Below are 20,506 nucleotides of genomic sequence, written 5' to 3'. Positions count from 1 at the left end.
CACTTCTAATAAATGGTTATATCAGCACCCCAATAGAGATGTTTAGGGGTACAAGACAGGGGTGCCCCCTTTCACCCTTTTTATTCGATTTGACCATAGACCCGTTAATAAGAATATTAGAAAAAGATAGTATTTTTAAGGGGATTAATATAGGCTCCAGAACAATAAAACTAACAGCATTCGCTGATGATATAATGCTCTATATCGCTAATCCTCATGAAAGTATGATCCACATATTTGAAGTGTTAAAAAGTTTTGAAGAAATTTCAGGATTTGCAGTTAATATAAGTAAATCGGAAGCGCTCTATCTCGGTACGCGCAATACAATACCACACCTACCAGAAAACATATCACTTAGGTGGGCTAGTGACAGGATCACATATTTGGGTATTATACTTCCTAAAAACTTAGCAAATTTATATTCCTTTAACTACAAACCTATTATAAAAAAAATCTCGGACGAGCTAGAGGGATGGAGGGACCTCTGCCTATCATATATGGGACGTGCATGTTTAATCAAAATGATCTCATTCCCGAGACTGATGTACTTGCTTCAGGCCTTGCCTTTGTTTGTTACAGCAAAAGATTTGCAACTCCTGAATAAGATTTTTCGATCTTTTGTTTGGAATGGTAAGCGACCTAAGATAAGCCTCTTGAAATTACAACAATCTAAATTAAATGGGGGAATAGGCTTTCCAGATATCAAGTTATATAATAAAGCAGTTATGTTTCGTTATCTGTCCGACTGGATAAACGAAACAGAAAACTATGCCAACACGTCACTTGAACGGGAGTTTCTTGAACAAAGGGACCTAATTACATTTTTGCATCTTCACGATCAAGAACTTTCTGCCTCTGTGAGGAATAACCCACTATTGTGGAAAACAAAACGACTATGGCATCAATTGAGACATGAGGCAGGTCTAAATTCACATAAATCATTATTTCTTCCGTTTGTAAGAAACCCCGATTTTCAAAATGGACAGGCAACATACCCATTTACACTATGGCAAGTAGGAGGTATACAGAGAATAGGATGTTTGGTAGATAGAGAGGCACATAGGACATATTGTGAAGCCTTGGAAAAATATAATACTTTATCAGGATACCCTGTGGCCTTCCTACAGGCAAAACATTATGTTAATTCTGTGATACAGGTGTTTGCAGAGGGAGATTGGAACAATCCAATAGATAGTCTTCTTTCCAAACCACCAATTTTGAGGAAAGCCATTTCTAACTATTATCTGTGTTTTAAAACAAACATGGATCATGCATCCAATACTAGGGGACTGTCGCAGTGGATTCAGAAATTTCCTACGTACACAATTGAAGATTTAATGGCTGCCCTTAATTACTCTTGTAAAACTCTAACATCAACTATCTATGTGGAGATGTTCTTAAACATTTTCCACAGAGCTTATTTATCACCGCACAGAAGTTACTTAATGGGACGCACGACTTCTCATTGCTGCTATAGGTGTGGGGAAAGTAATGCCGATTTATATCATTGTTTTTGGTCGTGCCCATTGGTTAGAGGATTCTGGTTACAAATAAAAAGATATGCGGAATCATCAATACTCAATTATGTCCCTTTCATGGCAGAGTGGGCAATCTTTGGCATTATTCCCACAGATATGAGGGCGAGTAAGGGGAGTAGGAGAATGCTCTTAGCAATCAGTGCGGCAGCATGCAAGACGATACTACAAGAGTGGATCTCGTCCACTGCCCCATCTTTTGCATTATTTAAGATAAAATTATTTAATGTTTTTCGAATGGATTGGGTAGAGGTAATATTAGAAAAAGAAATCAAAGTGGAGAAATTTTTTAACACATGGGAATCATTTATATCTACTCTGTCCCTGGAAATGCGATGGCAAATTTATAATAGTGTGAAGGATACCTCATGGTACACACTTCAAACCATTGGAAATAACCCTCCAATAGATGTCACTTCGGTTGGTCACTAAACATACGGAATCTGGACTCTTCTGGTTTTGGTCGGGGGGAGGGCAAGAGAGAGTTTCTATTTATTTATTTTTCTTTATTTTCTTTAGTTAATGTTCATTATTGACTGTATTTGTATGCATATTAAGAATTTCTTATGTTATATGAAAAATTGTGATGTGACTAGATTGAATATTACAATATACTATTATGAAGTCTGTATTATGTAACATCTGACAGAGCAATACGGCTATAAGGTTTATATGATCTCAAAAACTTGTGAACATAGTGACAATACTATGTAATTGTGTTACATTTCTGATGTCTTTAAATGCTGTGTACTGATCTGATTGAAATTCTTGAATGTGAATATGTGCAGTGTTTCAATAAAAATTATTTTGAAAAAAAAAAAACAATAACAACAAATTTGTATGCAATGTTTATTATACAAGATATATGTAAAATATGGAAACATTACAAGAACAGGGTCAATAGTTCACCATTGCAGTAATTGAAATACTGCTCCCTATTTAATTTGCCTCAACACTGATGTTTCGCACTTCACTTGGCTCCACTGGTGTAAATCCTACGTCATACTCTGGATATTCTGCAATGTCACTAAAACAGGATGTTGTGCTGTGCGGTTGAGGCTTTGCGATGAATATAGGTGTGTATGGCACAACATGCCTGCACCACAAAGTCTATCAAGGTACAGGTTTATTGCAGTGTGGAAAATCCAGAAAATGGGCCATTGCAGGCCATTCCTCGGAGTTGATGGTAACTGAAAAGACAAAATGTAAATGTTAAATGACAAGAACAAAATGATTTGTTAGAACATTAATTTAAATTATTTGTATTTTTTTTCCCCAAAAACCATCGGCTTTTACTGATGAAGCATCAACTATGATAGTGACTAAAGCAGATGAGGCTACAACTGCCACCCAAGTGACCCTACCTCCATCTATCCAAGTCTCAGTACTTCCTGCCTCGCCTAACCCACAACAATCTGCCTTTTCTATACTGTAAGGAAAAGACCATGGGGTCTATTTACTAAGCTGTGATAGGAGATAAAGTGAACGGTGATAAGGTACCAGCCAATCAGCTCCTAACTGCCAAGTCACAGGCTGTGTTTGAAAAACGACAGGAGCTGATTGGCTGGTACCTTACCTCCGTTCACTTTATCTCCTAACACAGCGTAGTAAATAGACCCCTATGTGAGTTAGGGGAGAGCACAGAGGTCATGACTTGTTGGATTCTGGAGTCCACCAACTGACTAATTGAAAAGAATGCAGATGAGTATGACGTTGTGGCAGCCAATATAGCATAGAAGCTGAGAAAATTGAATGACAGCAACAGAGCTGAGGCAGAGAGGATATTGGCTGATGTGCTATATAAGGGGACCAGAGGCCTACTTACCCCTTATAGTGTCCTAATGGAGATGCCTCCTAGGCTACAACAGGAACACTATACGCCATGTTTACCTCCCTACCTCCTATCTGTCATTTCAAAAGGGAACACACCACCAATATGAGGGGCCCTATATTAACACTCAACTTTGCACCAGGACATCCACACCTGCCATTTCTGAGATTAGAAGTTCATTGGACTACAGTGTGGGCCTTGCCTCATTGGAAAGTTAACAGTTATACAGTAGTTTTAATAAGTTTATGTTATTATTTATTATTATTTATTATTTATGTTATTATGTTATTATGTTATAGCTTACTTTTAATAAGTATGTTTTATCTTATGTGTGCTTATTTATATTTTTGAGGGTGAAATAAATCTTTAATATTTTCTATTACATATATTTAGGAATATTTTATTGAAAATTAAGTTGATCAGTATTATTTGCATTTATTTGCAGTTTGCAAAAAAAGTCCTCATTTAATAAGATTATTATAAAAAACAAACATGAATGTGATTATTTGTGAGTACTTCAAGTATTGCCTTTTAAGAATATGTATGATGGGCAGTGGTGTAATGTGGGTGGGGCCAGTGCAGTGGCGTAATGTGCCCTGGGTGCCAGTGCAGGGCAGGGTGCTGGACTTTTTCTAGGCAGACATTTGGACAACACTGTCAGCACAGACCACATTCACCGGTAGGAGGCTCCAAACACTGCAAGTAGTAGTATTGTATGATCTATAGCTGGATGCTGTTACAATGGCCATTGGACATGTCACAATTTCAAAGCCCCTGTCACATGGTACACAGAGGAGGGGCAACAGCCCCCAGCAGTCCAGGACTGGAGAGAAGAATATGTGCTGCACACTCCACACTGACTGGACAGTGCATGCAAAGTTGCAGTGATGGGAGATGATCTTCATATATCCCTCTAGATGACATGATTCAGACCAGCACTGGAGCAAAGCTTAATTGCTGATTCAAACTGTGCTGTCCAGCTACACCAACTACAGTAGATGACATCATTCTTGATGACAATTAGCTCCCTTCTTCCGAGAGGGAGCTAATTGTCGGCTAACAGCTGGGGGCGTGCCCGGTCATCGTCATCACAGTGGGGGCGGAGATGCGCAATCGCGTCATCGTGGCCCTGCCACCTCTTCACAATACCGTTATTTTCAGCATTGTGAAGCAGGCGGCGGGGCCACGATGACGCAATTCAGCGCAAATCGTGTCATTGGCACCCCCACTGCGGGAGTTTCCAGTTTATTCTGGGCTGAGGTCGGGAGGGTTGCTGGCTGCCGGGAGGCTTGCCTGCCTTTCCGGGGAGCAGGGAGCGGCACCCGAAAATCGTGAGACTCCCGGCCAAATCGGGAGGGTAGGCAAGCCTGGATGACATGCAGTTTAGTGAGAGGGGCTTTGCATTGGTCCTTGCATTTTATCATGACCATCAGTAACTGCTAAACTACCCCAACTATTAAACTCGCTAAACATCACTGCTCATTGCTTCTAGACAACTGTTTAGTAACCTCCCTATTCCCACATTGATACAGTAATAGCACTTATTATTACCTCTCGATAGATGACTTTGGTGACTTGTCGCTGCTGGTGAACCTTTTCCAAGTATTACCAGCCTAGGTCCCGGGACTCTTCCACCTTCTACTGAGTACAGGTGTTGGGAAATACCAAGCTGCTGATCAAGAATGGGGACCATAGCAGCACCTCACCCTTGCAGAGTTGGAATCTGAGTCAGAGATAGATACAGGGACCATGGCAGCATGCTGCTCTTGCCTGAGGGTATCCTCTGGGTGTAAAGATGTTTTAGCCACCTGGAGGGTGGAGAAGCTCTGCTTAGATACGCTGGATGCTGGGACCACCCGCCAGAAATATTTGATGGCATTGTGTTATGGACACCCTGTGCTGTTATCGGTGATCTGCTGGTCTCTGATGTTTTTTTTCCTTTTGCTAGTCATTATGCAGACTGCGATGAAACCAATGATCCCTGATAGTATAAGGAAATAGCTGGCATAGATGATAAACTAAAAGAAACACAACAGAGAAAATATAATCTTACAAAAGTAAAGTTACAGTATGAGCCGAGAAATTATTATAGTAGCAAGTAGTCTAGGGGCCTATTTATTGCATACCTCCTAACTGTCCCACTTTTCTAGGACTGTCCTGCCATCCCACTCATGGGTCACAGTTTCCCGCAGACAGGGCAGGAAGTTTAGGGGGAGCACTGGGAGCCTGGGGGCAGCCCAGCATCTTTGGGAGTGCTGGGCACACCATTAGAGTGATGACAATGGGGACATGTCACAGGGCCACATCCTAATATACCTAATAGTTTGCACATATTTATTGGAAGCAATGTGATGGTGGCCATGGTGTCCTTACCTGATTGTGGATATCTTGCTTGATGCCAGTCATTATTATATTCACAATCGCTAGCAGCAGCAGGGATGCAAAATTGTTTATCCCAGAAACCAAAGCGTATCTTTCCTTTCTCACACTCACAGCAATATTCACCCTAGGATAGGAGTGGGACATGCACCAGTTATATAACACAGAACAAGACATGGTGATACTGTGGGTACTGTAAGTCATAGCAGTGTGACCAGACATATATCATTGTGTTATACAGGACTGGAACAGGGCTCCGCAAGAGGAGTTTTCTAATGTCAGAAAGTATGGTGTAAGTTAGGTCATTAAATCAGACGTCTGATTATATGCTGTGATTGGTACTGATGATTTGTACATTTCAATAGTATTTATACATAATCATCATTGGTGCTAGAACTGTAGGGTACTACAACTGTAAATCAGCATTGCTCTGATGGGTAAGTGGTACTGGGCCAGAGTCAGAGGCAGTGGCGCATCTATAATGGGTGCAGTGTGTGCAGGGCACACGGGCCCCCGGGTCCAGGGGGGCCCTGCACCGCACACACTGCACCCATATTTTTTTTAAACTTACCTGTCTGAGGTCCCGAGTCGGGTGTCACTGCTGCTCAGAACACCAGAACAATGGGCGCCGCGGCCATTTGCCGGTGTTCTGCACATGCACAGTAGACTCCAGGAACTAGAGTGTGCCCGGAGTCTACTGCGCATGCACAGAACGCCGGAAAATGGCTGCCGTGGCCAATTTTCTGGCGTTCTGTGCATGCGCAGTAGACTCCGGGCACACTCTAGTGCCTGGAGTCTACTAATGCTCCGGTGGCTGGCCAGCTGCGTCAGTCGGCTGCCAGCCACCAGGGAGAGAGGAGGGGGCCCCGCACGTGTAGTGCACGCGGACCCCTTCCTCTCTTAAAATGCCCCAGGTCAGAGATGTACACTAATACCACAGTGACTGCGGATTGTTCTGATGGGTAAGTGGTACAGGGCTTGATTCAGTAATATACACTAATGCCACAGTGACTGCGGATTGTTCTAATGTGTAAGTGGTACTGGGCCTGATTCAGTAATATACACTAATGCCACAGTGACTGCGGATTTGTACACAGCGGCTGTGCAAAAATATGCAAATGCCACAGCTGCCAGGATTTGTAATGAGACGTCACATCTGCAGCCTGGCAAATCCAAACAACAGCTCGGACGCAGATCAGTTGATTATCTGACTTCAAAGTAACCCTATGGTCATACAGAATGGGCGCAGGAACTGAGACGCTGGAGCCATTTTTTCTGCATACAGGATCTCAGTCACTGACAGAGACTGAAAACGGCCGCGTCACGTCTGCATTTCAGTCGTCACCTCCGCATTGTCGCCCATAAACGATCCCTTCCAGGCAATCACTTTGTGAATAAATCCTGACTGCGAGTGACATCAGCAACATCAGTAATGACACGAGACGCATGCGCAGTGTGACTCATATGTGTGTGCAGGTTACAGGTAATTACTATAACTGTGCAAACAGCAGCATTGTGTCCATCTCTGACTCAGGGCCATTGTACACAGCACATTGGGGCATATAATGACTAACAAACGGGATAATAATGAAGTTGCTTATTTTATATGCAAAAGAAACTAAATAGTCTGTGACTGTTATAGATCTATACATGGTAGAAATATGACATTCATAGGCATGACAGTAGTAGTGGTACAGAGTGCATACTTACATTATTATTGTGGTAAGTATCTTATAGGAGGCCTTACATACAATGTAGCCAGCATATCCCACCCAGATATTGTTAACGTAGGCCATGGTGAATATGGCAGCACTGTCCACTGCACAGAGGACACACAGAGCCAGCTCTCCCCAGAAGCTCCAGTCTGTCTTCATGCAGTCCATCACGGAGAGTGCAAATATATCTGCAGGAAACAAACAGGTGCAGAGTAGCTATCAGGTGTCATCATGTATTTTACTGACCTGATATGACCAGAGGTACTTAAAATTAATGTTATCACCCATTTTTGATACATAAGAGAAATAGAATTTGAAGAATGTATAACATGTTCAATGAACATGTATCGGTTCTCTATAAAAACATATTTTTAAAACATGTATTTGGCATAGCACATAGGAAAACACAGGGGTTTCAAGTTGCCACATTATCAGAACTATATTAAATGATTTAATACAATATGCAGTTTAGGGGATAGTACAAAGCTGCTGTACATGCCCAGTGCTCATAGTTTCTCTTACCAAGTGTGCTGTGTGTGTGATTCTGAGTACTCATCAGCTTAGAGAGAACAGAGAGCAGCTGCCAGCTAGGAGACAGGTGTCTTACCGGGATGCAGTTATTATACCTACAGCCGGCATCCTGTCTAACGAAATCCCGACAACGAAATGCCACTACCCAGCCGGAAGACCTGCACTGTAATCCCGAAAGTCATGGATATGCCAACGCCGGAATCCCGACAGCCGGGATTCTTATCATAAGTATAGCGGGGCTGATTAGGTCTAAGCCGCGAGGGGGTTAGGTTTAGGCATCATGGATATTAGAGTTAGACTTTGGGGTGAGGGTAGCGTTAGGTACCCCATGGGGTGGGCTAGAATTAGGCACCACTAGAGGGGAGGGTCAGGTTTAGGCACTAACAGTGAGGGTTAGGGTGCAGGGTAGGGAGGGTTAGTGTTAGAGGGAGAAGGGGGAAAAATTACCATACGTACCGGATCCTTGTCGGGATCCTGAGCATTGGGATGCCGCTGTCGGTATAATGACAGCAGGCATCCCGACTGTGGGGATTTTATACCGATTCCCTTTGAGGCAGACTATAGCTTATTAAGTGTTAATTATGAGACCTCTTCATGGACCGGCCACACACACTCATTGGGACCACTGGCACCTATGTACCTCTGGAAATCCTGCATTTGCAGGTCTAATAAGTTTTTTTTTATAACTCTGCCTAATACAGATAATGTATTAATAGAAATATATATGTTATATTTAGCTGAGAGCTATCTGGTCCAGAAGCAGCACAGGGAATGGAATACACCCAGTCTGCTTCTTTTTTCAGAGATATTTTAACCATCAGTGTTTTGACATGAGAGTGAGGGATATGACTTATAATGTAATAAGAAATAATTGTGAAGACATCTAAGAGGTTTTCCTATGGCTTTGTATGCTCCTCCCCTATTTTTGTTTAGCCAATGACAGATAAATTTGAAAAGCCACAATGAGAAAGGGATATTTGCCTAGGACCTTGTCCTCCCTAGTTAGTGTATAGGGTTAGAGATTAATGTGATGAAGACACATAATTACTCAGACTGTGTAATCTATTTCATACCTAGCAAAGCTGCAGCAGCTTCCACGCCTCCATTAAGCACAAAGACACTGTCAGAGTGTTCCAAGCTATCCCAGAGTGTTTGGGAAGAGCCAATCACTTGGTAGTATCCAACTGACACAAGTGCCCACAATGAGGACCAGGTAATGATGCTGCAGGAATAGCACTCGCGGAAGTCCAGCCACTGCTGCTTGAAGAACTTGGCCACCATTTTACAACAGCTGTGCACAGCGTTCATGTGTCTGTGTTTGATGTGGTCATTTGTACACTCTGAACATGGCTGATCCTTGCTGGGCATGGGCAAGAAAATGGAGATGATGAAAGCCATTGATGCACTTTCCAAGGTAATAATGTTCAGGTAATAGTAGGAGAAATGACCAAGTGACACCATGAGCTGACCACACACAGCACCTATGGTGTAGCCTAGCAAGCTATACCCTCGGATATAGACAATGGTCTTCTCATATCGATCAGCAGCCACCACACTGTGTACATATGAGAAGATGGCAATGTCACATGCAGAGACCATGGCTGAGGTAACCTGAAGGAACTGCATGGCCCGGAAACTGGAAGCAAAGCACAGTAGGCTGTAGCTGATGACTTGGCACAGGCCCTGACACACAATGACTGGTTTGTATCGGCAGAGGTCAGTAAAGAGGAGCACTAGCAGCTGGAGAAGCAGCAAACTGTTGGTCCATATTGGGGAAAGCTTATTCGTGACCTGAGGAGAAAGAAGACACATTATAAGCAATATGTTAGTGAAAACAGAGTTTGAGTATCAGTTGTCATATTTTCAAAGGCAAATTAGGTATTAACACATTGTATGACCAGGAGACAAGATCCTTAGTAGAATTATAATTCCATTATAAGAGATATAGGCCCTCATTCAGACCCACTCGCAAGCGGGCGCACGTACGTTAGGCGTACGTACAAAAATATTTAAATTCAATGGCTCGCTCGTATTTTCGTTCGCATCTAAAATTCCTCCCTAAACTCAGGCGACCCCTCCTCTAACTAACGAGCGTGCAAAATAGCGAGCGTACATCCCCGAAATGGCTTGAAGGGAACGCACGCACAAGGGAAACCGGAAGTGGCCTTGTCAGATGTCGATTACCTGCTCCTTTATTCTGCCTTCCTCCCTCAATCGTATCATGCCAATCAATGTATCAATTAGCTTAATTGTTTGTTTTTTTTCAACACAATGCAAGAAACTTTACTCTTGTCCGTGTTTGTGTTTACCCGCAGAATACGTACGGATGGAACATTCGCTTTTATTGTTCAAAAAACATGTGAACCACAATTAAACAATTGTTCTATTGCTGTGGATCCCCGCATATTTTCCGGGGTTCATTTCTTTATTTAAATTTGCAAACGCATGTCACTGCATCAAGCCTATCATAACTCTCCAGAGATTTCTGGCCCTGTTGAACACATGACTCATACACTAACCAATAAAATTGCTCCTGTTAATTTCCAAAATACATTAGCCAATCAGAAATTTTGGCCACACTTTATCAAAAATGTTTTGTATGAAAAACTCCATTGCCATCATGAGAGCCTCCGCATTCCCCAGGCGCAAGCTGCTGGTGCTTACGGAGGTGATGGATAGGCGGATCACCAGCCAGCCTCCACCCATCACCAACCGGCAGAAGCGCTCCGCGTATGCGGAGGCACGGTCCCGCCTGCGGTCGATGGGTTCACGCCACAACATCGGGCAACTTGAGCGCAGGTGGTCAGACCTGCAACGGCGAACGCCCCGCTTGCTGGCATGCTTTCGCATGCAGATCGTTGAAAGTAAGTGTTATGTATTGTGGTTTTCATGTTTGTGTTTGTGGGGCAAACTGCGTGTGCATGTTTTCCTGTCTGTCCTATTAATTATTTGTCCTCATATCTGCGTGTGCATGTTTTCCTGTCTGTCCTATTAATTATTTGTCCTCATATCTGCGTGTGCATGTTTTCCTGTCTGTCCTATTAATTATTTGTCCTCATATCTGCGTGTGCTTATTTTCCTGTCTGTCCTATTAATTATTTGTCCTCATATCTGCGTGTGCATGTTTTCCTGTCTGTCCTATTAATTATTTGTCCTCATATCAGCGTGTGCTTGTTTTCCCTCTATTTCTTTTTTTTTCATTCTACTCCTTTTTGCATGTTTTTTGTTGCTGGTTATTTTTTTTTTATTTGGGCCCCGGATTTGCCCAGAAACTAACCTCAATTTGTTTGACATATTTTAGGAGGACAGCCAAGACTACGCCGTCACCGTCCGGCCAGACGGCGTTCCCGGCCACTATCCCCAACCCCCAGCCAACACTCCACCCCAAATATTTCCCCTATACCCCACTCCTCCCCAGCCTTCCCAGACCCTCTCCCGGAACTGTCGGGCCTCCTTCCCCTCCGTCCCACTTCCCCCTCTCCTCCACCCACCCCTCTTCCAATTACCCCCTCCCCGGAGTCCATCATTACCCCTCCCCGTTCTTTGGGGAATGAAGACTCCTCCGAGGAGGAACATGGAGGGACTTCCGGAGCTCCCGTTTTGGCTCCCGGTATGTTTTTATTTCTCATTTTTTTTAACCACAAACTGTTTGTATGTAATCATGTGTCGTGCCTTTATTCGTGCTTGTTTGGTTTACTTTTGGTGATTTAGCAGTTTGCCTTTACCTCTTCCTGCTGATTTCAACATACACATATCACACCTGTGTGAATTTGTACATAGGCCTTGTATTTTTGCCAGCACCCCCTTTTTGTTTTTTTGTTTTTTTTTTCGGTTTAGGAGTGATTTTGTTGTGTTTTTGTTTTTTTAATGTGGATTCCCTATTGTTTTATTAATCCACACACTTTTCTCACCCACAGAGGAACAGAGGCGTCGTCAAGAGGTGGAGGATTGTGTTGGCCAGATGCGCCAACATGTAATTGGCCTTCTTGTGGCCCTTGACCGGCTGTCTGGCATCCTTCGCCAGTAGTTTTTTTTTTTTTTTTTCGTTTTGTAAATAAATTTTGTAGTTCTAATATACGTTCTGGCTCATTCTTTTTTTCTAAAACACAAATAGTTTTCCCTGACATAAGTAGACTGTTCCTGCACGGATTTCCATTTTTTAAAAGTTAGATTGTATTTTGTATTTGTATGTTAAACAGCCACAAGAAACACATAACAGTAACAATGTCATTTCCCTTTTTGGGTGTAGTGTCAATTAGATATTTCGCCATTTTACAGGTTCCTAGTTGGTGTGCAAGCTGCTTAGGCCAATCTTCAAAATCCAAAGGTTTGGACAGGCTTCCTTTTGGTGTGGGTTGGGAACCTGCAAACATATTTCAGTTTACATCAACTGGTGTCAGTACTGGATTACCCCTTAGTCAATTGTAAGGTGTGTTAACCTGGTTCCACTTGCTGTTAACGTCCAAAAAAAGGAAGACCATTTCACTCTCCAAACATTTATTCACAACATAAATGAGAAATCAAAGTGGTCAGTCCCAAAACAAAAAAACAGTGATAATCTCAAATACAACACATACAAATAAAATATTTAATTAAAAAAAACAATCAAGAACTGGTTGACGAAGGACCATGCCAACATGATTCCACAAACATGGCGTTGCGATATGGGTTCCAGAATATATGGCCAAAATCACCAGATCCAGGTTTGGTAAGGGTAGCAGGAAGTAGTGAGCATTGGAGTGGCAAAGATTATGTGAACAAACAGAAGATGGTGAAAAAATAAAAATAAATTAGATGTTCGCAAACAAACACAAACACATTAGGTATAAACACTGTAGTTTGGGTCAAACTTACCTAAAAAATCTGGCCACCACATCATCGCGTATGGCCCCCCCACATACTGACCTCCGACCAACCTCGGGGGGCCATCCTCAGGTAAGGCATCCTCTGGCTGCATTGGGACACCACTCCTTATGGCGATGTTGTGAAATATCCCACACAGGACCACAATTTTCGACACCATATCCGGCAAATACATGAGCTCGCCACCAGAGCGGTGGAGGCATCTGAATCGGCCTTTTAAAAGGCCGATACAGCGCTCCACAACTTGCCTGGTGGCTGTAAGTGCGGAATTATACTCACTTTGTGGGCCTGGTGTGGGAGCCAAATAAGGAGTGAGCAGCCAGGACATGCAAGGGTATCCACTGTCTCCTGTGAAAAATAAGAGACAACATCAGGAACACTGTGTATCAAGCTTAACATTGTTATGTACTAAAGGTCTCCACTTACCCAGAAGCCACGCATCACCAGCTTGTAGGTTGGTTAATTTCTGCCATATCCCTGATTGCCGGATGACGAAGGAGTCATGTGCACTTCCTGGTAACTTAGCATTCAGGGACAGGATCTGGAGGGAGGCATCACATACCACCATTACATTCAGGGAGTGATAGTGTTTACAGTTTCTAAATATTGCCTCCAGCCGTGCTGGAGGCTGAAGTGGTATGTGAGTACTATCCACAACCCCTATGATGTGTGGGAAGCCAGCTATTTGGTAAAAATTGGCCTTGGCCACACTAAGGGCACCCATATCCAAAGGCATTTGAATAAAATGATGGAGGTGCTTGAAAAGTGCCTCCATCACTGCCCTCAGGATCCGGGAAAAGGAGGATTGGGAGATGCCCGCCACTATTCCCACCGTTGTTTGAAACGATCCTGAGGCACAGAAATGTAACACCGCCATAAATTGCGTCAGTGGTGGTATTGCTGTTGGACTGTCAATTTGCCGCTCAAGATCACTTTCTATTAATGAGAGAGTGTCTATGATGATTTTGGGAGGTAGACGGTAGCGTCTTAAAACCTCATCATCGGGCATTCCAAAAAGGGTGACACGTGTTCGAAATATCTGGGGCCTTGCATGCCTACGATGCCTACGCCTGGGATGAGATTGAGGTTGGTCGGCTTCCGGGAGCATGGCCAGAACAATCCTCCCCAGATCAACCTGAAATTCCAAAATTTAAAAGTAAGGCTTTTGACCCACCCCCAAACTATATTAAAACAACTTAGCTTGATGATACCATCTATTGCTGCTTACATGCCGGGGTATTGTCATGATACGTCCAAACTGAAAATAAACAACAAAATTACTTGACACATTTCACTCTGTGCATTTTTGTGGATACATTTTGTGCTAGACCAAAGTTCAAATATGCCAAACACCCATTTAGCAAAACCGCAAAGCGACATTTAACACAGTACATCAAAACGGGTCGAAATGTTGGCTCAAAAAGCGAAAGCTAAACCATCAAAAAGTTAGAATGATTATTAAGCTGTTTAAAATGCGCTAATTAGTTCGCTAATACAAGTCACAAGAGTAACTACTAAAAATGCGCTAATTAGTTCGCTAATACAAGTCACAAGAGTAACTACTAAAAATGCGCTAATTAGTTCGCTAATACAAGTCACAAGAGTAACTACTAAAAATGCGCTAATTAGTTCGCTAATACAAGTCACAAGAGTAACTACTAAAAATGCGCTAATTAGTTCGCTAATACAAGTCACAAGAGTAACTACTAAAAATGCGCTAATTAGTTCGCTAATACAAGTCACAAGAGTAACTACTAAAAATGCGCTAATTAGTTCGCTAATACAAGTCACAAGAGTAACTACTAAAAATGCGCTAATTAGTTCGCTAATACAAGATAAAAAATGGACTTACCAAGAGCAAATATCTAAGATGCAAAATCAAAAGGTCTTTGGGGTCGAAAATAAACAAAATCTAAAATAGAATAAATTAGGTATCCAAAAATTACAAAATATACAAAACACAATGAAACAACAATTGAACAAAAGTTAGACTTCACAAAACTTACCAAATCAACAAACGAGGTCCCAAAAATATAAACCAACAAAGATAACGGAAAAAAAACCGCAAATCTAAACAACAAACGATTCTCCAACCTCCAACTCCTTTCTACACAATCAATAAACTCCAGCCAAGATAACCTCCAACAATCCAAAAACGCCACCTCGACTTGAGACACACCAAGCCATAAATAGTGTTTCGTTTCCCGCACAAATTAAGGAGGGATCATAGGGCCGCACAATCAATGATGCGGCCGCAAAATAAGGACGCATGTATAAATACGTCACGAAAACACATTCAAATTCTGGTGTATTTCTTGTTTGGACCGCAGACATGGCGACAGACCAGGGAAAAAATGCCCAAGAGTCAGGCGGTAAGTCTTTCATGCATTTTCTATCAACGATTAATTTGAAACATAAGATGAGGCAAGTTGTGATTTTGTGAATTCTGTAAATTTACACAAATAGGTGAGGAGGATGACATGGAAGAGGCTGCTGGGCCCAGTATTCCGGCCAAAGCGGCCAAAAAAAAAAGGCAGCCACATTTCACAAGAAAGGAGATGGAGGTTTTGATCCAGAAGTGTGTGGACATCCTGCCACAGGCAGACAGGAATATGAGTCTAAGCCAGAAGTGGAGAATGTGGGAAGAGGTAGCCGTTGCTGTCAATACGGTGGGTGATTATGTCCGTCTAGCCCGGGATGTCAAACGGCGGTAAGTAAACCCTTGCCCCCCCTAAAAACAAACACCATTTTAAACCAAAGGATAATGGCTTCCATTTTTCCCCACAGATGGGGCGACTTCAAATATCGCCTAAAGCAAAAACTCGCGGACAGGGCTAGGCATGCAAGGGGGACAGGTGGGGGTCCCACCCCTGTGTCATTGGAGTTGATGGATTTAGAAGAGCTGGCACAGGGGTGTGTGCAGCCTGTGGAGGTGTTTGGCGTGTCCAACATGGATATGGACATGCCAGACTTTGCGGCTCCTCATGTTGGCCCAGGTAAGTATTGTGATGTCACCAACTCTGAAATGCTATTGTGCCAATATGTAGATTCTAATGTGAGTCTTTTCTCATTTTTCCAACAGAGACACAGGCGGATGAGTCTGCTCCAGAGGGAAGCCTTGGCCACAGAATTTCTGCTGGCTCTGCAGGGGAGGAACCAGTACATCCGGCTGAGGACCCTGCAGAAGCCAGTCCAGGGCGTGCCCCCTCGCAGGCAGTGGGCCTCCTCACAGAACTCAATTTCAAATCGGATTTCCATACGGAGATTCTGCAGAGGATGGACGCCAGTCTGCTACGGGTGGCTGAGGCCCTGGAGCAAAATGCTGCGGCCAACGTGACCATTGGTCAGGCCCTGGCGGAAAATACCAGGGCCAACATCCGCATCGCCGATGCCCTGGAGCAGCTCGTTTGCCAGCACATGGTGGAGCCGACCTCCCTTCCTGCCGGAACATCAGGATCCTCCACCTCTGGCACAACATCAGCCAATCCTCCAAATGTGCCTAGCCCTGTGCCTAGTCCAGAGGCCACAACATCTGCCTCTGGACAGGCCAGCCCGATGGCATCCCGGACCCGGTCTGGCGCCCACCCTCCCCCATCCAAACGGGCGAAAAAACGGTGACAGCAATGGCGACTTTTCCCACACTCCTTCTGTGCTTGGCTCATATTCCTTTCTGGTCAAAACTTCCCTCTCCTTTCTTGTGAAATATTTTTAAGTTATTTTTGTACGTTTATGTTATCAGTTATTGATTATTTATTTTTGAAAAAAAGTATCTTTGGCAGAAAAACTAAAAAAAAATATTATGCCAATTGGTTTGTGTTTAAACAATAAATTTATGAAAAAAATATGACATTGTATTGTGACATTATTGGACAAATGGGTTACATTTAATCCTGGCCCTAAAGGCAAAAAAGGACACCAAAAACCATTTCATTTGTATAAAAAAAAGGCCTCTTGAAGGAACGTTTAAAAAAACACATAACGATGCAAATTGCACATTAAAAATAAAAAGGGGAGCTAATTAAAACATGATGACATTATTGTCACAATAGGCCATAAACAACAAATTGAGGCCAAAAAAAACCCCAAAAAATGTACGCCAATTGATTGTGTAATCCTGACATTAGCAGGTATGATTTCCACCTGCGTACGGTTTTGTGCTATCCCAATAAACTGCTTTCCAAACACATACCAAGCCGGTTTTCAATACAACACTAATTGCTTTTGTGACCACCCGCGATTAATCGCTGCAACATCGTGGAGTCCCGGGACGGAGGAGAAGGCCATCGCCAATGTGGTCGAGTAATCCAGACCCGAAACTGTGCGAGCATTTTGAAGGGAAAGAGGATGTTCCAGTGACGTATGTGACGGTCCGAACACATTTGACGTTCGCATCTGCTAATGTATGTACGCCCCAAAAACGCCTCGCCACGCCTGCGTTTTTCCATCTCCACCCCCGTCAACACCCAAAAACGCCCTGTTCTGTCAATCACATTTGACATGTCACTTCCTGTACGCTATTTTAGGAACGACAGATAAAAAGCTCGCAATCTGCCGTACGCACATGCGCAGTGTAACACCGACGCATGCGTGGTTAGTCAACATCGGAACGCAACGAGCGTACTGCTGTTTGCGAGTGGCTCTGAATGAGGGACATAATCAGAGTATTTTCACAGACAGAGTTCCTCCTTTAAAAAAAAAAATGCTGAGTTAGACGTTCACCCATTTGTTTTATGTAAAATATGCAAATTTATACTATGCTCATCCACAATAAAGCGCACGTCTATGTCCATATGCAGACTTGGTCACATCATACACTTGCGCATCCTTTTGTTTGGAGTGGAAGAGCAGGGAAAGGGGATTTGAAATGTAGTCCAGGTACAGAAAGGGCATATTCATGTTACTACGGGTAAGGTAAACCTTCACAGAGGTGCATATATGCTGGTCAGTAGTGTTGATGATGGAAAACACAAACTGTGCAGACTACATTTTACTCCTCCAGGGAGGCTTCATTCCCCAATTATAATTGCTGTAGTATAGGTGTTTTTTATTATTTAAATTAAATTTAACAGCAAATTATTTTTTTAAATTATCAGTCAAGTGTTAAAGAACCTTTCCTGTGTCTATGACTTTGTTGGGTGTAAGTACCCCTGACATCAACCTGGCACATATGCTACTGGTGTTGGAAACTTTTAATTTTGACATATAATTAATATTATTATTGTTATTATTTTATTTTAGGAAAGTTTTACATATAAATATATTATGGAACTGCTTTCGAGGCAATTTATTAATGACCTCCTAGCCAGACAGCTGCTCCAATAAGCATCTGACCCCCATTTTTTAAATACGGACATAAAAAAAGGCAACTGAAAAAGGGCAATGGCCTCATGGGGAAGGGCCAGGGAAGAGATAGGGGAGGCCAGGAGATGCTGGGGATAAAAGAAGAGAAAACTACAAGTGAGATTCATAAAAAACAGGAAATTTGACAGGCCCAAACAGCACCCCCTGCCCTGCGGTGCCCTGTGCCATGGCACTGGTCACACTACCCTAGTTACGGCCCTGACTTTCATACAACTCACCCATAGAGTGCATTGCAATTTCACATAATTTATATGTTACTGATATAAATAAGAATTGTGTTCTCGTACCTCTTCCATGGTGAACTTTTTGTTAGGCCCAGTCATATATGATGTATAAAAGGGTTCTGCAGGTCTCAGGTGGAAGAAGAAACCATATAGACATAATAAGAACACTGGATGCTCTTGAAACATGTTCTTAAAAGGAAGTCTTAAATTCATGGCTATTTAATAGCGCACAGAATTTGTGGAACTGATGGTAAAGTCTCTTCTGAAAGATAAACACAATGGTTGTCAAATAACTGAAACAAATAAAATATAATTTGAGTTGCTATAACTTATTCATGTTTTTGGCTTTTTACCTACATTACATATATACAGGTATTTTCAATCCATTCCATAGTGGGCATAAAACAAGACTCATCTTACATGATGCTGAAGTACTGTACAATGAGCTGTCACTGCAGCACAGCAACTGAATAGTGTCAGTTAGCAGACAAACTGCTGGGAAATGTTACAATGGGATGTAGTCAAAATTCAAACAGTCAAAACTTAGACAATCAAAAGGTCAAATGGCAAAATGTCGACAACAAAAGAAGTCGACATGGACATAAGTTTGACAGGGTCATAAGGTTAACAGTGCAGACACAGTCAAAATATTGACAATGAATACAGAAATGTCAACAATGAAAATGTTGATATTCAATCTGTCGACAGGGTCTAAATGTAGACAAAGTGTACACAGTTAAAATGTTGACTGTCATAGCAATGATAACTAAAATGTCGACAGGGTCAAAATGTCTACAGTCTGAATGTCGTCAGTCATAATAAAATAACACAGATGCTGATAAACGCCATCCGGTGGCTCAGATGCTACTAAAAGCTGGTGGCTGAGACGCCTGTTAGAGCGACCAGGCTAGGAGCAGTGAAATTTAAACATTTAAAACATATATATATTATGCAGACACATGATGGCTGTGTAACTATACATACACATACCAGACACTATTATATGCATTTTAGTGGAAAGATGGATCCATGTTTTAAACTTTATTGCCATATTCCCACTAGCAATGCATAGAACGGAGTGTAGGGTGAGCAGGGCTGACAGAGGCTCTCAGAAAAGCAGGTGTTTTCCTAGCAATTCTTTTGTATATATATATATATATAGCAGTGTAATTTATATTTTATTTTAATCTACAACTAATTCATTCATATAAAATGAAAATCTGACATTGCAAAACAGAGATATATAGTGATTGGCAGATCAGATCAATTAATGATGATTAATTATACCGTTCCCCGGCCAGCTGCTTTTTAATACTATTAATCTATGTTTTTTAAATTGCATTATAATACACTTTTTCATTTTATTTTTGAATTACAACAAGTACATAGAACAATATGAGATTCATAATTAGAAGTTATTATGAAGTAAAAACTAATAATACATCTTTCTTAATGTTGTCTTACTCCACATAACGGAAATATTTACTTCTAATAGACGGGGGATGTTTTAATGAACTTCCCTCTATGATCCAGTCGTATTAAAGGTTAGGAGACGACCGAAGCACATTAAATACATGTAATTACAGTATGTTAACATAATATAGATTAAGATAATTACATATAATCTAACTCCATAATATAGAGAATAGCAAATGTTTTATTAGCACAGATAACACATTAATATTATAATTTATGGGTGCACAATTAAGAATACAATTTGCAGAAGAACATAAGAGCAAATTAAGAGCTATAATCCTGAAACTGCTGAAATATGTTTTTAGATTAATTTTTAAATTATAAGGGTGAAAAGCCCCAAAAAAGTAAAATGTGAATAAATAAAACCCCATGAATGATGATGATGACTAGCAGGTAAAATAATGAAAAACAAATAAAACATAAAGTAATCCGCTCCACCACCTCCACAATCACCAAATTAATCCCAGCACCAGAACTTGTGGCCTGGTAGGCTAACAGCTAGTAACATTATTTAGGTTAAGATAAACTTACCTGAGACTGTAAGATATCCAATATACGGAAAGAGTTATAGCGCTAAGAAACAATCTATAG

General features: G+C 41.9%; 1 protein-coding gene across 1 annotated transcript; it reads right to left on the bottom strand.

The window, feature by feature from the left end:
- Positions 1–9,053: 9,053 nt before the first annotated feature.
- Positions 9,054–18,652, bottom strand: LOC148481339 (thiamine transporter 2-like). Its single transcript, XM_088453696.1, has 2 exons — positions 18,503–18,652; positions 9,054–9,782 (listed from the first exon to the last, which is right to left on the bottom strand). The coding sequence occupies exons 1-2, from the start codon at positions 18,650–18,652 to the stop codon at positions 9,054–9,056; spliced, it is 879 nt and encodes a 292-aa protein (XP_088309822.1).
- Positions 18,653–20,506: the final 1,854 nt, after the last annotated feature.

The sequence above is a fragment of the Taudactylus pleione genome, unplaced genomic scaffold, assembly GCF_031769625.1.
Source record: "Taudactylus pleione unplaced genomic scaffold, aTauple2 ptg000585l, whole genome shotgun sequence".
NCBI classification, from domain to species: Eukaryota; Metazoa; Chordata; class Amphibia; order Anura; family Myobatrachidae; genus Taudactylus; species Taudactylus pleione.
Note: the sequence above shows the minus strand (reverse complement) of the source record. Positions and strands in the feature narration are given on the sequence as shown.